Genomic DNA, 20845 nt, shown 5'->3' on the forward strand with positions numbered 1-20845 from the left:
ACATGCCACAACTAGAAGGACTCACAACTAAAAATACACATCTATGTACTGGGGGGGATTTGGGGAAAAAAAGCAGGGAAAAAAAAAGAAGATTGGCAACAGTTGTTAGCTCAGGTGCCAATCTTTAAAAAACAAAGAAATAATAGTTCTAAACGTGACACTTAGCATTCTCTCAGTTCTACTATCATGAGTTAATATAAGGTTAAAATGAGATGGTACATGAGAAAATTACCCTGTGAATAAAATCACTACAAATCAAAGTTCATATTGATATAAGTAAGCCCTAAAAATAATTGTAGGGCATACTGTAGAATGAGTGAGTTATTTATTCATCCATCAACTATGTGCTAGACGATTATGAAAGGATTAAATTGTAAAGCTGCTAGTAAAGCTAGGGATGATAAAGATGAATGAAATTAAAATGTACTATATTGTGCAGAAGAATGCCTTCTGAAAAGAAGGTAAATTATAAGTCAATACTTTTTACTTCTTTATTGAGATGATCCAACTTTTTTAGCCAAAGAAAGCTGTTGTTCATGACAAGGTTTTATAATTTAGGAAGGTTCTACCATTCAAACAAAGCAGAGCCTCCATCTAAGATGAGCTCACCACAGTGCCAACCGGTCACTGACAAAGAATGTTCATTCCTGAGTAAACAGTTAGCATTGCCAGTGCTCATGGAACACTTCCCAGTGAAACCAGCAGCCTCAGCTAGATAGCATTTCCAAGAGCACATAGCTGTACATTGAAGGCCCACTTTATCGCACACAATTGAAAGTGACTGAAAAAGGTTCCTGCAGAAAATTACTTAATGCATCATAGATTGTATATGCTGTCTTAGTAAAGGAAATTCTGTGAAACGGCTAGATATCTAGAGAATGCAGATTCAAAGCCTAGGCAATATACTGCTTGACACTTTTAACTTAGACTCCCACCTTTTCTAGAAAGGTTAAATTTCTGCTTCAGCACATCTCATCTTAGCATCATATGTAAATCTATTTTTAAAAAACGTCTTGCTGTCTGGGCGGCTCCTGAGGCAGATGTTTCCACGCTTTTGGTGGGCTTACCTCCAAATACGAAAGAGCTGAGAGGCTCCTGCTGCCCCAACAAAGAAATTAACAGCAAATAGACTCCAGTTTTTTGGAATAATTACAAGTGAGTATCTTGACCAAATAAACCCTGTTGAAACAAAATATTTTTAAAGAAAAGTACCAGTACTACTGTCAATCTTATCTGAACATTTAATATTAGAGTAAAATAATTATAAATAAGACTATAACAACATAATGTAGGATAAAGGCCAAAGAAATGCTATACTGAGTCTTTAATGAAGTTGCTATAATTCAGTGTTACAGTTCTTATATCAAAGGGAAATCTTTATAGGGCAAATGAATATTAACTGTAACTTTTTTCTCCTTACAAAAATATGCTCACGGCAAACTTGAAAAACAAAAACCCACGCAGACAGCTCTTCACAGTAACCCCCTCTGCCCTCTTCATCTATGATCTAAGCACTTCCTAGAGACAACACTGTTAATTCTTTTGTGTGAGTGCATGTATATGTATTTCAAACATATACCTTATTAACATATACCGTTAAATAAACTGATGTAAAACAAAACAAAAATACAAAATGTCCTATATGGAACATAGAAGATGCTCATTAATTCACCTGTAGCCATCAAAACAGCAGACTGAGCTGTGCTGAGTTTTTCTGCAGGTCTGGCCATGTCAGCCAATCCAGCACACACCAACCCCTGCAAACACACATTAACACACAGAAAGAACACAAGCACCATGAGTGTGGAGGAGGTTCTGAAGTTTAAATAAAACTCAAACTATTTCAGAGATTTCCACATAATAGTAGCTATAATTTTGGTATCCACGCATTAAGAAAATGTATATCATGGCAAAAAGCTACAATGAATTCAGGAACGCTTTTTGAATTAATTTGCATTTTGTTAACCACATTAAGCAGCCTCATATATTTGAAAATAAGTAGTGTGTGTATATGTATGCAGAAATGATACTTTTTTCACATACGAATTTATATTCTTTATACACCTTGTGGAGGGTGCCTGAAAGCTATTTAAGGTAATTTATATAGATTCCTCCTTTCAAATATGTATATATATTTTTTGAGGAAGATTAGCCCTGAGCTAACATCTGCTGCCAATCCTCCTCTTTTTGCTGAGGAAGACTGGCCCTGAGCTAACATCCGTGCCCGTCTTCCTCTACTTTATATGTGGGACACCTGCCACAGCATGGCTTGATAAGTGGTGCGTAGGTCTATGCCTGAGATCCAAACTGGTGAACTCTGGGCCGCTGAAGTGGAATGTACGAACTTAACCACTACGTCACCGGGCTGGCCCCCTTTCATTTTTTTTAAATCAATGTCACTCTTTTTTAAAAGCAGAAGTATCAGAAAAGTTCTGCTATAATTTCAGTTTCCTGGTTAGATAACTTTTCTTTAATGTCAAGTGTGCATGGTCATCTCTGTGCTGTGTTTTTAACAGTCTTTCATAGATCATCCCACTTACATCCTACTATCAGCAACACTCGAAGTTTAGTGATGAGTCTTCACTAGAATATTAGTCACGCTACTCTACTGCAGAGAATATACAATAAAATGATTTTCATTGATGAAAAATTCTAATCTGCACAAAGTAAGAGAGACTAGCACAAAGAATCTCTACACACTCGTCACCCAGAGTCAATAATTATGAGATTTTGCCACATTTGCTTCACTTCCCCTGCTCCCTCTTTTTCTTTATTTTTTTGGTGAGGAAGATTGGCCCTGAGCTAACATCTGCTGCCAATCTTCCTCTTTTCGTTTGAGGAAGACTGTTGCTGAGCTAACATTTGTGCCTGTCTTCCTCTGTTTTGTATGTGGGATGCTGCCACAGCATGGCTTGATGAGCGACGTGTAGGTCTGCACCCAGGATCCAAACCTGCGAACCCGGGGCTGTCAAAGTGGACAGCACAAACTTAACCACTACCCCACCAGGTCAGGCCCTCTTTTTCTTTAAACATTTTAAATCAAATCCTAAATATGTTATTAGAGAATACGCTTTTAAGAAATTCTTTTCAGGTTTTACTTAATTTCTAAAAGATGCTCTTGCATGGAAAATACAGATCAGCAAAGGGTTTTTCTCCTAAATAGAACATACACACACATGTGAATTTATACACAAACATAAGCCAAATCCAAATGGTTTGAATTAACAAAGGCAGTAGTTCAAGAAAGCAATGATACTGGTTTACAAAGGGGCACATGGTTAAAAACAGGAGTATAATTAGAGGTAAGTCACAGCCAACACTACTTTTTTTTCTTTTTGAGGAAGATTAGTCCTGAGCTAACATGTGCTGCCAATCCTCCTCTTTTTGCTGAGGAAGACTGGCCCTGAGCTAACATCCATGCCCATCTTCCTCCACTTTATATGTGAGACGTGTACCATAGCATGGCTTGTCAAGTGGTGCCATGTCCGCACCTGGGATCTGAACCGGCAGACCCTGGGCCACCAAAGCGGAACATGCGAACATAACTGCTGTGCCACCGGGCCAGCCCCTAACACTACTTTTCTTCTTGTCCTGTGCTTTTCTTTCCAAATGCTTCCTAATCATCTCTCCTACAATTTTCTTCCAGGTCCCAATGTACATGTTCTCTGTTTTCTATTTGCTCTACTATTGCACTGTGGAATACTGCCATTGTACAGGGGAAGAAAGGGACTGATTTCTATTATTATTCGACTGGATCCACATGTTACACTGTGGCTTGTCAAATAGCTCTGTTAGGACTATAGGCTATATTCTAGCATTCTCTCTTGGAAGAAGTCAGTGGTCATGATTTTGTTTATGTTCATAGTATACAATTTTTAAAACTGACTTTAGTGGAGCTATTTTAAAATGGAGTCAAAGCTACCTTCCAGAGAAACTGCCTTACTGTCTTGAACTCTGGACTCGGCCAAATCTTTGGACTGGGCAAAAATGGAAATTGCTTTACAAGCAATTGTTTGAGAAGTCAGCAAGAGAACAGACATCCCAATCACAAAGACTGATGATTGTGGACTTTCTGAAGATAGATCAATAGTCAATCAATGGTTAGCCAAGACTAGCTCTCTGCCTCCAACTCCAATTAGAATTCTTTGTAATACAACCTCCCTTCTTTGCCTTTAAAAGCCCCTGACAACCATTCCCTAGCAGGACACTATGTGGGTTTGTACCTGAATTTCTGCTCCCAAAATGCAATTCTTTGATCCCAAATAAACACTTTGCCTCTTAAACTGGTTTCTGTTTTTGAACATTTACATATGGTGTCAGAAGTGGGATGTGAAGTGCTCTCACCTTTGAGAACCCTGGAAATGGGTTCAGTACCCATACGAGTCCCTTGTGCTACTGCTTCCACAGACCACTGGCTCCTCTAATCTTGAGAGTCCTCTTAGGTTCTGACCTCCTCCCTTTTCGTTGAGGTCTTTGCCTTTCTTTGGGATTCTGGGGGCAACAGTCCAATCTGGAGTGGATCGACCAGGAGACAACTGTCTCCAAGCTGGCTCACTCACTGCTGTCTAGAAGAGTTTCTCTGAGCTGGCTCATGGCAGCTCAAGGCTGTTGTCATCTGTAAGTGTTTATCCCCTATCTGGAGAGTACTCAAATTCTGTCATTCTGTTGTGTGTTCAAACAGCTGTAGCTAGTAAGTCAGAAGCACAGGTAACAACCAGGGGTTGCAACTGGTGTCTGTTTCTCTGGCCATGCTTTAACATGGGAATTTCATCTTCTAAAAGTTCCTGAGAAGTTCCTCTCTTGGGAACTCCAGCTAGGCTTATATTCTGAACTATGGTCCTTCCTCTTGTACATTTTTGTCCCAGTGGACTGACAATACAAAAGGTGACTTAAAATTACAGTGCCACTTTGGGGTTCCTTTGAGCTTCCAAAACTTGTCTTTTTGTGCACTAGATTTGAGAACCATGGACTAGAAAAATTGAATGCAATCTTTAATTTCTAAGGAATCAAGCATGCCACCTTCCTGCACATCTGCTTACAAATGATGGTCCTAGAAGCTGTAAATATTTACAAAGAACAGCAAAATCTTACTAAGCTTCTTTTGTGTCCTGAGAGCTTGGCTTGGTAACCATCAGGTCAGGGGCCCCAAAATATGATCAGACAGAAATGTGAGTTGCACCTCATTTGCAGCCAGATACAGCTAAGCAGAAATGACAAAAACAAAAACGGGAAAAGCAGCTTTTAGAGATTCAGACTCTGATGATAGCACCCTTGCCCAAAAACAATGTAAAGAAAATTCTAAAACAGAGGCTAGAAGATCTCTGTTTGCATCTGTCCGTGTGTTTATGTGTGTGTCTACATATGTATGTTATAAATATGTGGTATTTTTCTACCTCCAGATGCTATTATCAAAACTAGTTTGTACGAAAGCTCTATTTAATTGGCTTAAAAACAAACAAGTGCTATATAAATTGAGTATACTCTCAAAAATATAACAGAAACTAACCCAAATGAATTTCAGGATCACATGATCTAGGAAAATATTTGGTACTAAAGCTAATTAAAGTTTATTGGTTTAATTAAAATAGATGTCTTTAGAGTTATCAGCATTAAATATACTTTTGTTCTACCTAAGTTTACCAAAAGTCAAACAAATTCACGTTATCTCTGTTACAAAAGTTGGCAGCCAAAAAATTGATGGCCAACTTTGTCTTATGTCTCATGAAGCTTTTGTAAGTAATCGAAACATAATTATTGGGAACAAGTAAACTAAATAGATGTAAGTAAGATAAAAAGTTTTCAGGGGCTGGCCCCATGGCTGAGTGGTTAAGTTTGCACACTCCACTTTGGTGGCCTGGGGTTTGTGGGTTTGGATCCTGGGCATCAACCTACACACTGCTCATCAGGTCATGCTGTGGCAGCATCCCACATAGAAGAACTAGAAGGACCTACAACTGGGACATACAACTATGTACTGGGGCTTTGAGGGAAAAAAAAAAGAAGAACATTGCCAACAGATGTTAGCTCAGGCCAATCTTCCTCACAAAAAACAAAACAACAACAAAAAGTTTTTAGGTGAACTTTTTAATAATAATTATGTGTAATGGTATATGGCATACTTCAAAATCTCTTGGTAACTTGAAACTTTGGAGTTTTGCTAAATTAAACAATAGAAATTTACTGACTATCTAGATCATTTCCAAGTAAGATAAAATATTAGACATTAATTACTACACATAAGTTTACCTGCTTTTGGCTTCTTATTCCAGAAAAACTAAAAGATGTTTGAGTCTATTAGCAAACAGGTCTTTAATTTTTTTTTAAACATGAAAAAAATTTACACTATTAGAAAATGTATGCTTTAAGTAAAAGAAGATATAAGGAATGGAGATATTTTTGTTACAAAAGTAAATTTGACCTAAAGTAAGACTGGTTATAGGAAGGAGGCAAGGAGAAATTCAAATGTAAAAAAAGAAAGTTACAGAAGGTTTGGGGAAGAGAAAGTCTGAGAAAAGAGTTTTATATATGGGCAAGCTGGCTAAGACTGGAATGAACCTAATTAAGTAAATGAGTTTTAATATCAAAAGTAAGCTGGTGCAAAACAGAATTTGGTTTTCTCTCTATTAACAGGACAAGGTTGGGGCTGGCCCTGTGGCCGAGTGGTTAAGTTTGCAGGCGGCCCAGTGTTTTGTTGGTTCGAATCCTGGGTGCGGACATGGCACTGCTCATCAAACCACGCTGAGGCAGCATCCCACATGCCACAACTAGAAGGACCCACAATGAAGAATATACAACTATGTACCGGGGGGCTTTGGGGAGAAAAAGGAAAAAATAAAATCTTTAAAAAAAAAAAAACAGGACAAGGTTTTCTTGGACTGTTGGTCTGCTCTTGATAAGAGATTGTAAAAGGTTTTTTTTTTTTTGAGTGGTCTGCCTGGAAAATAGGGATTCTATGTTTTGTTAAAATAATTTCCTATGTTCAAAAAGCTGAGGCCTCTCTATTAAGAGAGTTAAGAATGCCCCCCACGCCAAACTGTTTAACTTCCTGTATTTGCCTGCAAGTCTTTAACTGTCACTGTGGTTAAATAGGTAACTATTGTTTCACAAAGACCTATGATCTTATTTGAGCACGTGTTTTAAAACTTTTCTGATTCTATTTGACCAAGTGTTTTAAAACCTTTTGATATTTTTGACAAACTTGCCCAAATTCAAAGTCTGAGTAAAATATCTTTTTTGACCTGAAAGTAACTTTGAGAATTTCCAGAGGGTCCTTGGGACTTCTTATAGAATTTGTTCTCTCTTCCTATAAAAACGGAGATATTAAACTAATTAGGCTTATTTGTATATTAAATCAGATGGGAAGCATTGTCAAATAAATAATGATAGGTCATATTATGTGGGTAAATGTTATTAATATAAGTATTATATTATATGAGGGGTCAGCCCGGTGGTACAGCAGTTAAGTTCGCACGTTCCACTTCTCAGCAGCCCGGGGTTCACCGGTTTGGATCCTGGGTGCAGACATGGCACCGTTTGGCAAAAGCCATGCTGTGGCAGGCGTCCCATGTATAAAGTAGAGGAAGATGGGCATGGATGTTAGCTCAGGGCCAGTCTTCCTCAGTAAAAAGAGGAAGATTGGCAGTAGTTAGCTCAGGGCTAATCTTCCTCAAAAAATAAATAAATAAATAAAATATCTTAAAAAAATAAAAATAAAAATTATATGAAATTCCTAAAATTATTATTGTCTTGGTACAATGTTATCAGTCATAATTCTAGTCACTATCTTATAATGTGTCACAGAAATAATCAAATTTCCTTGTCAACTGCATTGTAATCAAATCTTTAAACACGCCATTTTAAGCCTTTAGTCATTTACAAATAGTTATTGTTTTACTCTGATGCTTTAGCAAATATGGAAAGGACTCTGACACTTACTCTAGAATATAGGTTTCGATAAAGTTTCAGACCATAAAGCTGAACTGAGTAAGAAATTACAGAACTCTAATGGAGAAACTGATGGACTCATAAAACTGCTAAAAGATCAAGAACAAACATTAATTACATGGGACTACATGAACCGAGAAGAATGCTCTAATGTTTTGCTTTTCCAGATTTAAAGAAGTCTTTTCTCTTAAGCTATCAATAATTTGGTAAGACAGACCTCTGTAAACAAAGATGAAACATTTACTTTTTCTGCCTACCTGATCCCTCCAGAATTTAGAGAGTCTCTATGACCATTTTTATTTTCACTTATATAAATAATCAGGTCCAGTTTTTAATATACACAAACTAGTGTTACTGTGATTATCTTTGGTAAAAAAAAAATGAGTATAATTGTAGGAAGAAAAATTACATTTCCATCTTGTAGGTACTAGATTCCAGTCCTGTTAAGTGTCTTTGAGGCTCTGTTGTGTACCTGTAGCCTGCACCCCCCGGCCTAGGATCCTGCCTTTGGTCTCACTGACTGTTCGCAGTACCCTCTTTGAAAAACAGAAACTCATTCCACCTGAGATAGTCACCAGTGGACCAATGTCTACTGGGACACAGCCTTCTGCTGATGCCTTGTTGTTTCATGCTAGTATGAGCACCTTCTCTAAGTCTCTAATATCTTATGCTTGAGTCTGTCAACAACAGTTTAAAGACACTTTCTTGGATTCCGATTTAAAGAATCCTGTTGGTCACAGTCTAGAGACTGGCATCTGGGTATTCTGGAAGCATCATCATCAGAAGACAGCCCTCGAGCCCCACTGGAAAGGACCTTATACCAACTCCTCCTGACCACTGACACTGCTGCAGAACTAGAAGGCATGTAACTTTGAGAAACATCTCCCAGATAAAGAAGTCTCCACCTGCCACCTGGTCCTGTACAAACGCCAGAGGCCTCCAAATCAAATTGACTAGGAAGAGAAGCAACTGACATTTGAGGCAGACAGCTTTTCCCAGATGGCTGGACCAGGCCTGGACACCTTTTACGTGCTGTTGCTTCTTACCTTATTTTCTCTCTCTCTTTCTTAGAAAGCCAATACTCTGATCTGCATCTCCCAATCTATTACAAAAGGGGGAAATCTTTCTGACTGTTAGTTTGTCATCAGAAGCCTCATTGTGTATGTGAATCTGGAGAATCCTTCAGTACATTTAATTACCAATCTCTCCACCACTCCTCCTCTAATTCCTCGTGTTATGTGTCTAGAATGTGTCTAGAACCTCTCGCCTAACCAATTGAACCTCCAGAGATTTAAGAGGTTATATCTGTAACTGTTGTAAATACCTCTTGGTGAACTTGGGTAACCCCTCCAGCAAGGTAGAGACAGAATTTGAGTGCAAGCCAAATGGTTACGTGCGGTGCCCACTGACTCCCGTTGTTCTTTTGGCTGCCCCCAGGAACGGCCTTCTGGGTCAGACCTATCCTCCACTTTGGACTTAGCATTTTGTTTATTATTATAGAAATTATTGCTCTTGTAAAACTTTCTCTCCTCTGCACAGCCTGATGTTATAAAAACACCACTAGGATAACGGTCACTCAGTGCTTTAAAATGATTGCTGATGGGGAAGGGCAAAAGGGGTGATTAGGCACACGTGTGTGGTGATAGATTATAATTAGTTTTTGGGTGGTGAACATGAGGTAATCTACACAGAATTCGAAATATATTATGATGTACACCTGAAAGTTATATAATGTTCTAATGTTGCTGCAATAAAAAACCAAAATGATTGCTGAGGCTTAAGAGCCTTCACCTGAGAAACTTTGAGGCCCTATAGACAATGTTTGCCCTTCAAAAGGAACTTGATGGTAAGGCTTTGCTCTGCTCTGGTACTTTTGCTGCTCACATGTGGCCTAAGCCTCCTAAGGAAACCACTTTTCCTCCTATGTGGGACGTGACATACCAGGGATGAGCCTTCCTGGAGACAAGGGACCAATGATGCTTTGATGGCTGATCAGCAATACTTTCAAACGGTTGATCAGTGATGCTTTCAAAGAAAAATCTTGATCAAAAGGGAAAAATGTTGGAATTGACTTTAATAGAGCCATTTTAAAATGGAGTCAGAGCTGCTTTTCCAGAGAAACTGCCTTACTGTCTTGAACCCTGGACTGGACCTTTGGACTGGGCCAAAATGGAAATTGTTTTACAAGCAATTGTTTGAGAAGTCAGCAGAAAAATGGACATCCTGACCACAAAGACCGATGACTGTGGACTTTCTGAAGATAGATCAATAGTCGATCATTGTTTAGTCAAGACTAGCACTCTCTCCAATTAAAATTCTTTGCAATATAACCCCTCTTTTTTGTCTTAAAAAACCCCTGAGTACAACTGGCAGGACCTGCAACTAAGATATACAACTATGTACGGGGGGTGGGTTGGGGAAATAAAGCAGGAAAAAAACCCAAAAAACCCTGACTACTATTCCGTAGCAGGACACTATGTGGGTTTCTACCTGAATGTGTGCTCCCTGAAAAGCAATTCTTTGATCCCAAATAAACGCTTTGCCTCTTAAACTGGTTTCTGTTTTTAAAGGTTGACCTACTTTCTTTTTCTGGGATATGTTAGTAATTGTTCTCTCTCATAAGGGTCTTGAGCTCCCTTTCTCATGTTTCTAAAAAATTCCTTTCTCCTTCTATATCACTCTAATCTTACATAAAGTATGTTAGAAAATCTCCTTGTGAATCTAATCTCTGCCATTTGCTAGCTGTGTGACTTTGGTCAAGTTACATAACACTTTGTCTTAAACTCCTCATGTATAAAATGAGAATATTAATAGCGTCTCTTGCAAAAGTGATGATTAAATGAGATAACACGCTTTAAAAATATTTAGCACAGTGCCTGAAAAATATTAACAACAACAAAAATAATAGTAGCTTATATCTTCAGAGCAGCAGAGATAAAGGAATATTAGTCTCTGTATCCTTTCCTGCATTACTAGCTCGGGATAAGGGGCAGAAGATTTGTGTTCCTTTTCATCTTTATTCAAATAACAGAACTGCAGATTCGGAGAGTGCTCAGAGTGCACCACAAGATTGTGTAAAATACTCCCTAACATACGAAGAAAGTACCAGTTATAGCTAGAGTCACAGTGACAACTTAAAGGTGGTCATGCAGGTATAGGCTTTGGAGTCAAATAGACCTGGCGGTTCAAATCCTGACTCTGCCACTTGCAATAACAGTACAGTCAGTCACCCAGTTCTCTGAACCTCAGTACCCTTATCTGGAAAATGGTGATAATATTTACTTCTCAGATTTTTTCTGGTGAAAACTAAAAACAGATAATGTATTAACCCAATACAGACTGTTTGGCATCTAGTAGACTCAAGTTCGCTCCCTTTGTTTCCATCAATAGAAAATGTTTTTCAGGGGCTGCCCCATGGCCGAGTGGTTAAGTTTGCACGCTTTGCTTTGGCGGCCCAGGGTTTCGCTGGTTCGGATCCTGGGTGTGGACATGGCACTGCTCGTCAGGTCACGCTGAGGCGGCGTCTCACGTGGCACAGCCAGAAGGACCTACAACTAGAATATACAACTATGTACAGGGGGACTTTGGGGAGAAGAAGAAGAGGGAGGAAAAAAAAATAAAAAAAGCAGATTGGTAACAGATGTTAGCTCAGGTACCAATCTTTAAAAAAAAAACGTTTTTCAAATGTCTGAAGCCCAGGTTTGTGATTCTTCCTGGCATCTGATCATTTCCACTTATCAGATAGTATAAAACATTTCTTTCTTTCAATATTTTCTCATTCATTAAAAAAAAGTCATAGGACACTTTTAGAGGAGTGTTAAAAAAATGAAATGCCACTATAGAATATTCCAATTCCAAAATGCTTAGAGACAGCAGAGCCCCCAAGATTTTAAACTGTGAATTAATCTATGTAAGTAATTCCAGCTGGAAAAGCAAATAGGTATTAAAAATCCGCATGGATAATCTTGAAATAGTTTGACTTATTTCTAAGGAGAAGAGAAAACAGAAAAATTAGCTACGCCAAATGGTATATTGTTCAAGAGTTAAGTATAACTCAGTCTATGCAAAAAGATTACAAACAAAAATAAAAGAAGCTCTCTTATATGACCTTCACATAATAGGTTCCCCAGGTTAGCCAATGATCTCCATTCCTTCTGGAAACAAATTAACAGATGCCCTTGTCCATACACAATGGCTGGAGGGCTATTTATTCTGTATTGCACTCATGCATACTTGCTCCCACCAGCTGAGCTGCTTTTTTATCAAGTGAGTGTGTCTGTCCTCGAACTTTTTTATGCTCGTTTTACTTGTTAATGTAATTTACATAATTTAATGAACTCTCAGGTAAACAGGTGAAATACAAAAAGGAGGTTGCTATTTCTATGAAAACTGGAATGACTGCTTTGGAAAGACTGGATAAAGGCAAGTTGTTAAAACTTGCTATCAAATTTGGTGTGAATGAGACAGATATAAAAAGACTGGGGGGAAACCATAAAAATCTAGCAGGTTTCTGTTCTCATACTATTACGAAAGTGTCTATGAATTTGCTCTGCTTTATGGAAAACTAAACTGGAAATTATATAGGATGCACTATGGTATAATTCATCCAAGACAGAAGATGTGGAAATCAAAATCAGTGGATCCGTACACAAATAAAAGCTTTGGCCTCATAATAAATGATTGGCAAGTGAATATATATTTATTTTCTTTAAGTTAAAATAAAATATTTAAGATTTGTAGTTGTTTCTTAGGCTTATCCACTTTGACCTTTATGACTAATTAATTGGTTGCAACTAAAGCGGCTAAGAGGACTGCACCACAGTTAAATGTCTGAAGAAGTATAGTCTGAAATTCTTTATATAGAACATATGTGGCTTGCAGCAGCAACTGTTGTATGTCACAGAATAACACAGATTAACTGTTTTCAAATGCTCTGGGATAAGAAAACACATTAGTATGTATATAAAGTAAAAACCTAACAAAAGAAGTCTCTCCACCAGAGAACAAGACACGGAAGTTTCTATTGCTATGCTGTCATCAGGAAACTATGTATGATTTCAACATGAACTTAAAATAGATGTTTTTAAAGGAGACAGATAGTCAAGAAGGCACTTATGAGTACATAATGCTGTCAATGTTTCTGATGGACCAGATCACAGAAAGACCAAACCTATTGATAAAATAATTAAATTTCTAAATTGTGGCAAATTTAGGGTCAAAGAGGACCCTTAAATTTATTGTAAATAGATTAAATCATTCTTTTTCTTTTAATAATGGTGCTAGAAACAATACTTCATCAATCAAGCTCACTTTATAAATATATAATTATAGTTTTAAGTGTTAGAGGGAGAGAAGAGGATTAAAATAGTAACATACCTTCCATTAGTATGGGCTTTTTTTTTGCATATCATACTATTTCTGAATGTTTAGAGTGTGAGCAGAATCATTAAAGATGCTATATTGAAACTTTTTTTAAACTGATGGGACCTTTTCTCAATATTTATTATTGTCTTTAGTACCCTCAAGTTGATCCCGCCTCCTAGCAACCCTGTGGATGGCAGAAAAACCCTGCCTGGCCTTTTTGGGCCACCCTCTCTCCTTCCGGCACTGTATCAGGCAATGCTCGGCTGTTATTCACAGGGTTTTCATGTCAATTTTTTCGAGAAGTGGGTGGCCAGGTCCTTCTTCCTAGTCTGTCTTAGTCTGGAAGCTCCGCTGAAACCTGTCCACCATGGATGACCCCGCTGGTATTTGAAATACCGGTGGCAGAGCTTCAGCATCACAGCAACACGCAGCTGCCACAGTCTGACAACTGACAGACGGTTGGTGTGGTTCCCTGACCGGGAAATGAACCTGGGCCACAGCAGTGAGATTGCTGAGTCTTAATCACTAGACCACCAGGGCTGGCTTTTTTTCTCAAAATATAAAGATAAAAAAACAACTGCTTCCCAGGTATCCGTAAAATAGAGCTCCCAACCACTAATCTACTCTAATCTTGTCATTTTATAGTTAAGGAGAAAAATGGCAGAGGCCAGTTAACCTGCTGAAGGCCATAATATTGAGGGACAGCCAATTCCAGAGCTAACATTCTCAACTACTTAGATTAACAAGTGAGTTTCTGCATTGTTCTAACAATTTAAAACAGTACATTTAAGAGAATTAAAATAGCCTACAACTCAACAACAAAAAAACGACTTGATTAAAAAATGGGCAAAGGGCTTGAACAGACATTTCTCCAAAGCAGATAAACAAATGATCAGTTAGTGCATGAAAAGATGCTCAGTATAACCAATCACGTTAGGGAGATGCAAATCAAAACCACAATGAGATACCACTTCACATCCATTAGGATGGTTATTATAAAACAACAACAACAAAAGTAACAAGTGTTGGCAGGGATATGGAGAAACTGGAATCCTTGTGAATTGCTGCTGGGAATATAAAATAGTATAACCGCTGTGAAATATATTACCTGTGAAATATAGTATGGCAGTTCCTAAAAAGATTAAATATAGAATTACCATACGATCCAACAATTCCACTTTTAGGTATATACCCAAAAGAACTGAAAGCAGGGACCAGAACAGATATTTGTACATCATTGTTCATAGCAGCAATATTCACAATAGCCAAAAGGTGGAAGCAATACAAGTTTATCCAACAGATGAATGGATAAACAAAGAGTGGTCTATACATACAACGGAATATCATTCAGACTTAAAAAGACTTAAAAAGGAAGGAAATTCTGTCACATGCTACCATGCTAAGTGAAATAAGCCAGGCATAAAAAAGACAAATATTGTATGATTCCACTTATATGAGGTACCTAGAGTAGTCAAATTCACAGAGAAAGAAAGTAGGAAGGTGGTTGCCAGGGGCTGGGGAAAGAGGGGAATGAGGAGTTATTGCTTAATGGGTTCAGAGTTTTAGTTTTGCAAGATAAAAAAAGTTCTAGAGATTGGGTGTACAATGATGTGAATATACTTAACAGTATAAAAAATAGTTAAGATGTTAAATCTCGTGTATTTTTCAACAATTGAAAAAAAGCCTACTTCTGTATTCAAACTTTAGAAGGTATCAGAATCTCCTGGGGGTTATGAAAATGCAAATTACTAGTTCCATACTCATAGTTTCAGACTGAGTGAATCTGTGATGGGACCTGAAAATTGGCATTTCTCACCCATTCCTGGGCAATGCCAACGGTGCAGGTTCAGCGATGACACGGAGCAGCACTGCTATAGGCCAAAACTGGCACTTTCAACATAAAATCAATGATTTGCTATAAACAGCCACCAAAATTATTTCTTTTCAGCTAAATGAGAACTTTAGGAATGGAAACTGGTACAGGGTAAAAGCATTGGTCTTGGAGTCAGAGGTCCTAAATTCTCTCTCTCTCTCACCAAATGCTAATATATGCCCTTGGATAAATCCTTCTACTTTTGAGACTAACTTTCCTTGCCTCTATTTTGGTGTTACTATCTTTGGTTCTCATACTAAATCAATAATAAAAGTTAATTTGGAGGGTTCTAACTAGTTTAACATTTACTTGGTCATAAAATTTTAGAATGAAGTTTCATGTTCCTGTGGCCCACAATTATAAGATTTGTGATAATAAATATGTTCCCAGAAAGCCTCTTATCTAAGGTGTCAGAAAAACTAAAGTTGGTAGTGTGCTTTATGAAGTAAAAATGATACATCTGAGAGTATTTGCACGAAATCATTTCAAGGCACACCATGAACATTTAAAAGTATATTCCTCATAAAAGTTACTTCATATTAGTAAGCTTCTTTTAAAGAATATTTTCTTCACTACCTTCTGTGAAAACTCAAGACTTACCCATTTCATAATTGGAGCCCAGAAAAAAACTGTTCTGGGACCTGAAAAATAAAAAGAAAAAATTTAGAAATAAACCAACTATTTTATACATGCCATCACCACATTTCAAAACCCCAAAGACTCATCCATCTATTTCTAACCATTTTTACTACGCTTTCTGCATACTTTCTATTTAAGTTAACATTAAGAAAGTCACCATAGTGTCAATCTTTCATACAAGTTGTTTTGATCTCCTTGTCAATTATTTGTATTTTTGTGACTTGTTAAAAATTTGCTAAAGTACAATGGAGATGGTTTTGGAAACCATTCTCAATGCTTACCTTGAACATGGAATTTAATGTTAGTTCACTCAGGGATAATATCCAAATTGGGGAAATTAAAAATTATGGAATTTTTGTGATATGAGCCTCAGTAGATATTTATATATTCACTAATTCTATTAATATTTATCATAAATGACGTTACCACATGTGTTCTACTAAAGTTCTTGTAAAAATTCTACATATTCTAGTAAAAAATTAATAAACTCAACTTTAAAGTTCACATGAGAAAGGGGCAAGACTAGATCTGTAAGCTCTTTAGAATGGCAGGGTCCTTGTTTAGCTATTCTGCGACCCAGCCACCTTATGCAAAATGTTAAATAAATGTTTGTAGGTTTGAAAACAATTCTGGTTTCTAAGATAATTTAGAATTTGAGAAGGATGATGTTTTAAAGCTGGAAGAAAACCAGAGATCACCTAATCTAAATCTTTCATTTTACAGATGTGTTCAGAGAAGTTCTGTGACCCACTCCCGTCATGCAGCCAATGAGCAGCAGTATCGTGACCGGAACTTCAGTCTTCTAACTCTCAGCCTGGTACTCTTTAACTATAGAAGGTAACTCTGCCCCTTCTAACTCTTCCAAATCATACATCTCTTTTAACCTTCACGGGGATACAGTCACAGGAAAGAAACAGACTTCGTCCATAGTAATTTAAAATGTAACTAAGCATGCAAGATCCAATATTTATCAGAGCACTTAGTATGGTGTGTATGTTCTCACACACTGATCAACAAAATACATTTATTTCTTAACACACAAATTAAGCAACTTTATATACGACAACAGTGACTTATGAGCAAATTAAAAATTTTTAAATCCTATTATATTCACGACTATTATTGTTGCCTTAATATTCCACTTTACTTGGCAAAAGTAAATAATTTGTTTTTATGGATCAAAAAATCACATCTAAAATGGCATCATCACCCACACATAATATTTTACTTCTCTTCATCTATTCCCAATCAATATTCCTCAACAGCACCAGCAGTAAAGTTGCATTTATCCATTTTTTCCTCTAGTAGGTGAGTATTCTCTATCATGAATAATAAGGAATATTTCTGTTCGCATATGCATAAATAACATTTAAAAGATAAAATGACTTAACCCTATTATTTAGAAACAAAACAAAAAACAGATGGTGAGGTTGAAAAAGCTCCGAGATGGGTTAAGGCCCAGCTGTAGCGCTGGGTTTAGTTTGTTGCAGCCAAGACCATTCATTCATTCACCCATCATAATTACTGCCTGCTTTACAATGTACCAGGCACAGGGGATGTGCGGGCAAATAAAATGCAGTGATAGCTTTTAATGACCTAAGCACAGGAAGGCTGTTTAAGGAAAATCCTATCTGGGAGCCGTATAAAAGCATCTTACGGAAACTGAATTCTAAAGCGCTTTCATGAGAGCCATACTAGTTTCACACTTAGGTAATAACCATCACCCCAAAGTGAAAGTGAACCCACTGATAACACTTCTTTTTGGGGTGCATTTTGGTTGAATTCCTATCAAAAGTAGTTGGTTAATCTTAACATTAAGAAGAGAAATTTGAAAACTGTAAAAACGGCATCTGCTCCCTCTATAATTTTTGCTTACTAAGTAGTTCTAGAAAAGTGTCACATGGATAGTGTAAGCTATTGCTTGCCTTTACTGTTATTAAGTGATGGCAATGTTACACGTTTTGGACTATTCTCCCACAATTTAACATAGTCCTTGATATTTTTTTACCCCTCTCAAGACAATTCACTTTGGCCTTACAGCTAAACTCATTAATTCAATGTGATTTTAACAGAGTAAGATTTAAACATCTGCTACAGCCTAGTTTATTCCACGGTAGTGAGTCGTGAGTCTACTTACCTACCGAAATTATGGCTTCCTTGAGGCTAGTGGCTAAACAGTATTCATACTTATACCCCTACCATCTAATAGATGTTGAACAAAAAGAATTAGCCAGCATAGCTGGAAGCAGTTCATATGAACGAGAGTTTACACTGTAACTCTAATATATAAGTACGTATGTGTATGTGTATATGTAATATACATATATGTGTATACACATTTGCAAACAACTGAAAAGTTCTTTAAAACATAAGTCGTTTTTATCAATCCGATACTTAAATATTGATAAGTCTGGCTTATACTTTTAAGAATTTTAAAGTAAGTTTGGGGCCGGCCTGGTGGCACAGCGGTTAAGTTCGCATGTTTTGCTTCGGCGGCCCGGGGTTCCCCAGTTCGGATCCCGGGTGCAGACATACCACCGCTTGGCATGCCATACTGTGGTAGGTGTCCCACATATAAAGTAGAGGATGATGGGCACAGATATTAGCTCAGGGCCAGTCTTCCTCAGCAAAAAGAGGAGCATTGGTGGCAGATGTTAGCTCAGGGTAATCTTCCTCAAAAAAAAAAAAAAGTTTGCTGATTTCCTAGAACATTTAAACCTAATCCTAAAGTCTGTCTGCAATCTAAGTCTTATTTTCTCCATCTTCAAAGGAGCTGGATATCATCTTTAGACTGATAATTCTTCAAACACTAGAAGGTCATGGCACAGGCCCTCTCCATCCGCGTGGGCCAAAAGAACTACAATGCTAAACTTCACTTTCTCACATACATGTGATAGCTGGTCACGTTCATGGTTTCGTATGTGCCTCCGAGTTCTCCATATTTTAAATTGTAGAGAAAATTTGGAGACAGTGCTGCAACAGTTACTGGAAGAATTAAAACTACTGGGGAGTTCTAAATTTTGATGTTCTTATAACTGAGTGAAGATCTAGCTACATTCAATTCCTGAGTTACTGTACTCATCTTTTACCCCGTTTCTTAAACTTTGCATTGTTCTGGTGGCCCCACCATTACACCTAGAGCTCTAGCCACATAACGACCCCTCCTCTAGGCAGGCATGCTGTTAAACATCCCACAATGCCTGGGACAGCCCCCTCTAACAGCCATCCAGTCCCCAAAATGTCAATGGTGTAAGGTTAAGAAACCCTGGCCTAGGTGGATTGACAAGCTAGGTAAAAGTGCCACTAGTTTCATGATGTTTTATGGCTCTAAACCTTACTTTCTGCTGTCCCCTCCCGCTATTCTGCCTTCTCTTCATCTGGCTAACTCCTAATATCCTTCAAAAACTCATCTCGGCTTCATCTCCTTAAGGAAGCCGCCTTTAACATCCCCAGATTAAATGCTCCTTCTCTGAACTCCAAAACAGAGTATATATTCTTCTATTGTTCTCTGCACTTAACAATTAAAATGATCTATTTATGCATCTGTCTCTTTAACTAGTCACGGCCCAAGGACTGTTTCTTAGTTTTCCATGACAAATGGTAGATATTTGTGAACAGAACTGAATTGAATTAACCATGTCCAGAGTACGTGCTAATCAAAGATATTCAAACTTTAGGTCTGACCCAGATTTGCCTGAACACTGCTTCATCCTCAAGGCTGGAATAAGCTATTTACTCACCTCTGGGGACGTTGGGCTCCCTTTACATCAGGGCTCACTAGACCTTTACTCATTAGTTACTCTATGTTAGCCCATGGCACTCCCCTTTGGCTCCAGAAAATTCCTCCTGTGTGTCTGATGCCATATGCACTGATCCTACAAGTCAATCTTTTCAAACTCTCTGGTTGTTTTATTTAGCTTGAGTTTCTGAGACTCCTAGCGTCATACCTGTTTTATTATTTATTTTTTGTCACATACAAAGCCTCTAGGTCGTATGCAGTATCAGTTACCAGGTTTATTTTTTATCCCTGCATGAAGTTTGGCTTCACCTCTTGAGGGTAAGCCGGCTCATTGTTTTAGTCGATAGCTTTGAACTCCTCTCTTCCTATTTCAGAACCGATGCTTCCTCTTCTACCACCCCAAAAATTGTTTCCTGAGCAAGGCCGAGGTTTTGGTTTCTTTACAAGCTTACATGCTTGATCCTTCAGGGTTAATTCAGTCAAGCTTTTCAGTAGGTTTGCCTGGTAACTAATTTACTCGACTGCCCCAAGCTAGGTGAGAGTTCTAAAACATTAACTGCCCCTCTTCCCCACAACCAACCAAACCAAACAAACTGCAAACATGAAATTATAGTTGCTAGAACCTGGATCCAGAGAGGTACGAATATTTTAGTTAGTGAATAATTTTAAACCACAAAACAAACCCTAAATTAGTTTAACAGCTGCTAAGCACTGAATTTAAAAATATCAGTAGCAAATATATGACATTCTAAATTTCTAACTTTTCTGAGATATGAGATGATGCTAGGTGAAACAAATAGTCAGAGTTGGCTATCTATTAATGCAAACAGTGTCTTCTTCATTGTTTTAAAAAAAGGAAAAGGGGCCAGCCCAGTGACGCAGCAGTTAAGTTCACATGTTCTGCTTCAGTGGCCTGGGGTTCGCCAGTTCGGATCCCGGGTGTGGACCTATGCAGCGCTTGCAAGCTATGCTGTGGCAGGCATCCCACATATAAAGTAGAGGAAGATGGGCACAGATGTTAGCTCAGGGCAAGTCTTCCTCAGGAAAAAGAGGAGGATTGGCAGCAGAGGTTAGCTCAAGGCTAATCTTCCTCAAAAAAAAAAAAGGGAAAAAATACCTGTGATCATACAATGGGTTAATAAAAAATTTTAAAGAAAATTTACTTTAGTTCACCCTTCTATTTTATCTTAGCTAATTATTTTCTACCTTAAGAACAAATAAATCAAATGAATTTAGACATGTATGAATTCAGGCATAGAGGGTGCCTTCCTGAAAACAGCAATCAA

General features: G+C 37.8%; 1 protein-coding gene across 1 annotated transcript in view; it reads right to left on the reverse strand.

Moving 5' to 3' along the window:
- The window catches only part of MPC2 (mitochondrial pyruvate carrier 2), a 28530-nt gene that overhangs the window by 869 nt on the left and 6816 nt on the right, over positions 1-20845 (reverse strand). The window contains exons 2-4 of the mRNA XM_046681521.1: positions 15782-15822; positions 1673-1757; positions 1068-1179 (exon numbers count right to left, since the gene is read on the reverse strand). Coding sequence (XP_046537477.1) covers positions 1068-1179; positions 1673-1757; positions 15782-15822 — 238 coding nt within the window. The remainder of the gene's footprint in view (positions 1-1067; positions 1180-1672; positions 1758-15781; positions 15823-20845) is intronic.

The sequence above is a fragment of the Equus quagga genome, chromosome 13, assembly GCF_021613505.1.
Source record: "Equus quagga isolate Etosha38 chromosome 13, UCLA_HA_Equagga_1.0, whole genome shotgun sequence".
NCBI classification, from domain to species: Eukaryota; Metazoa; Chordata; class Mammalia; order Perissodactyla; family Equidae; genus Equus; species Equus quagga.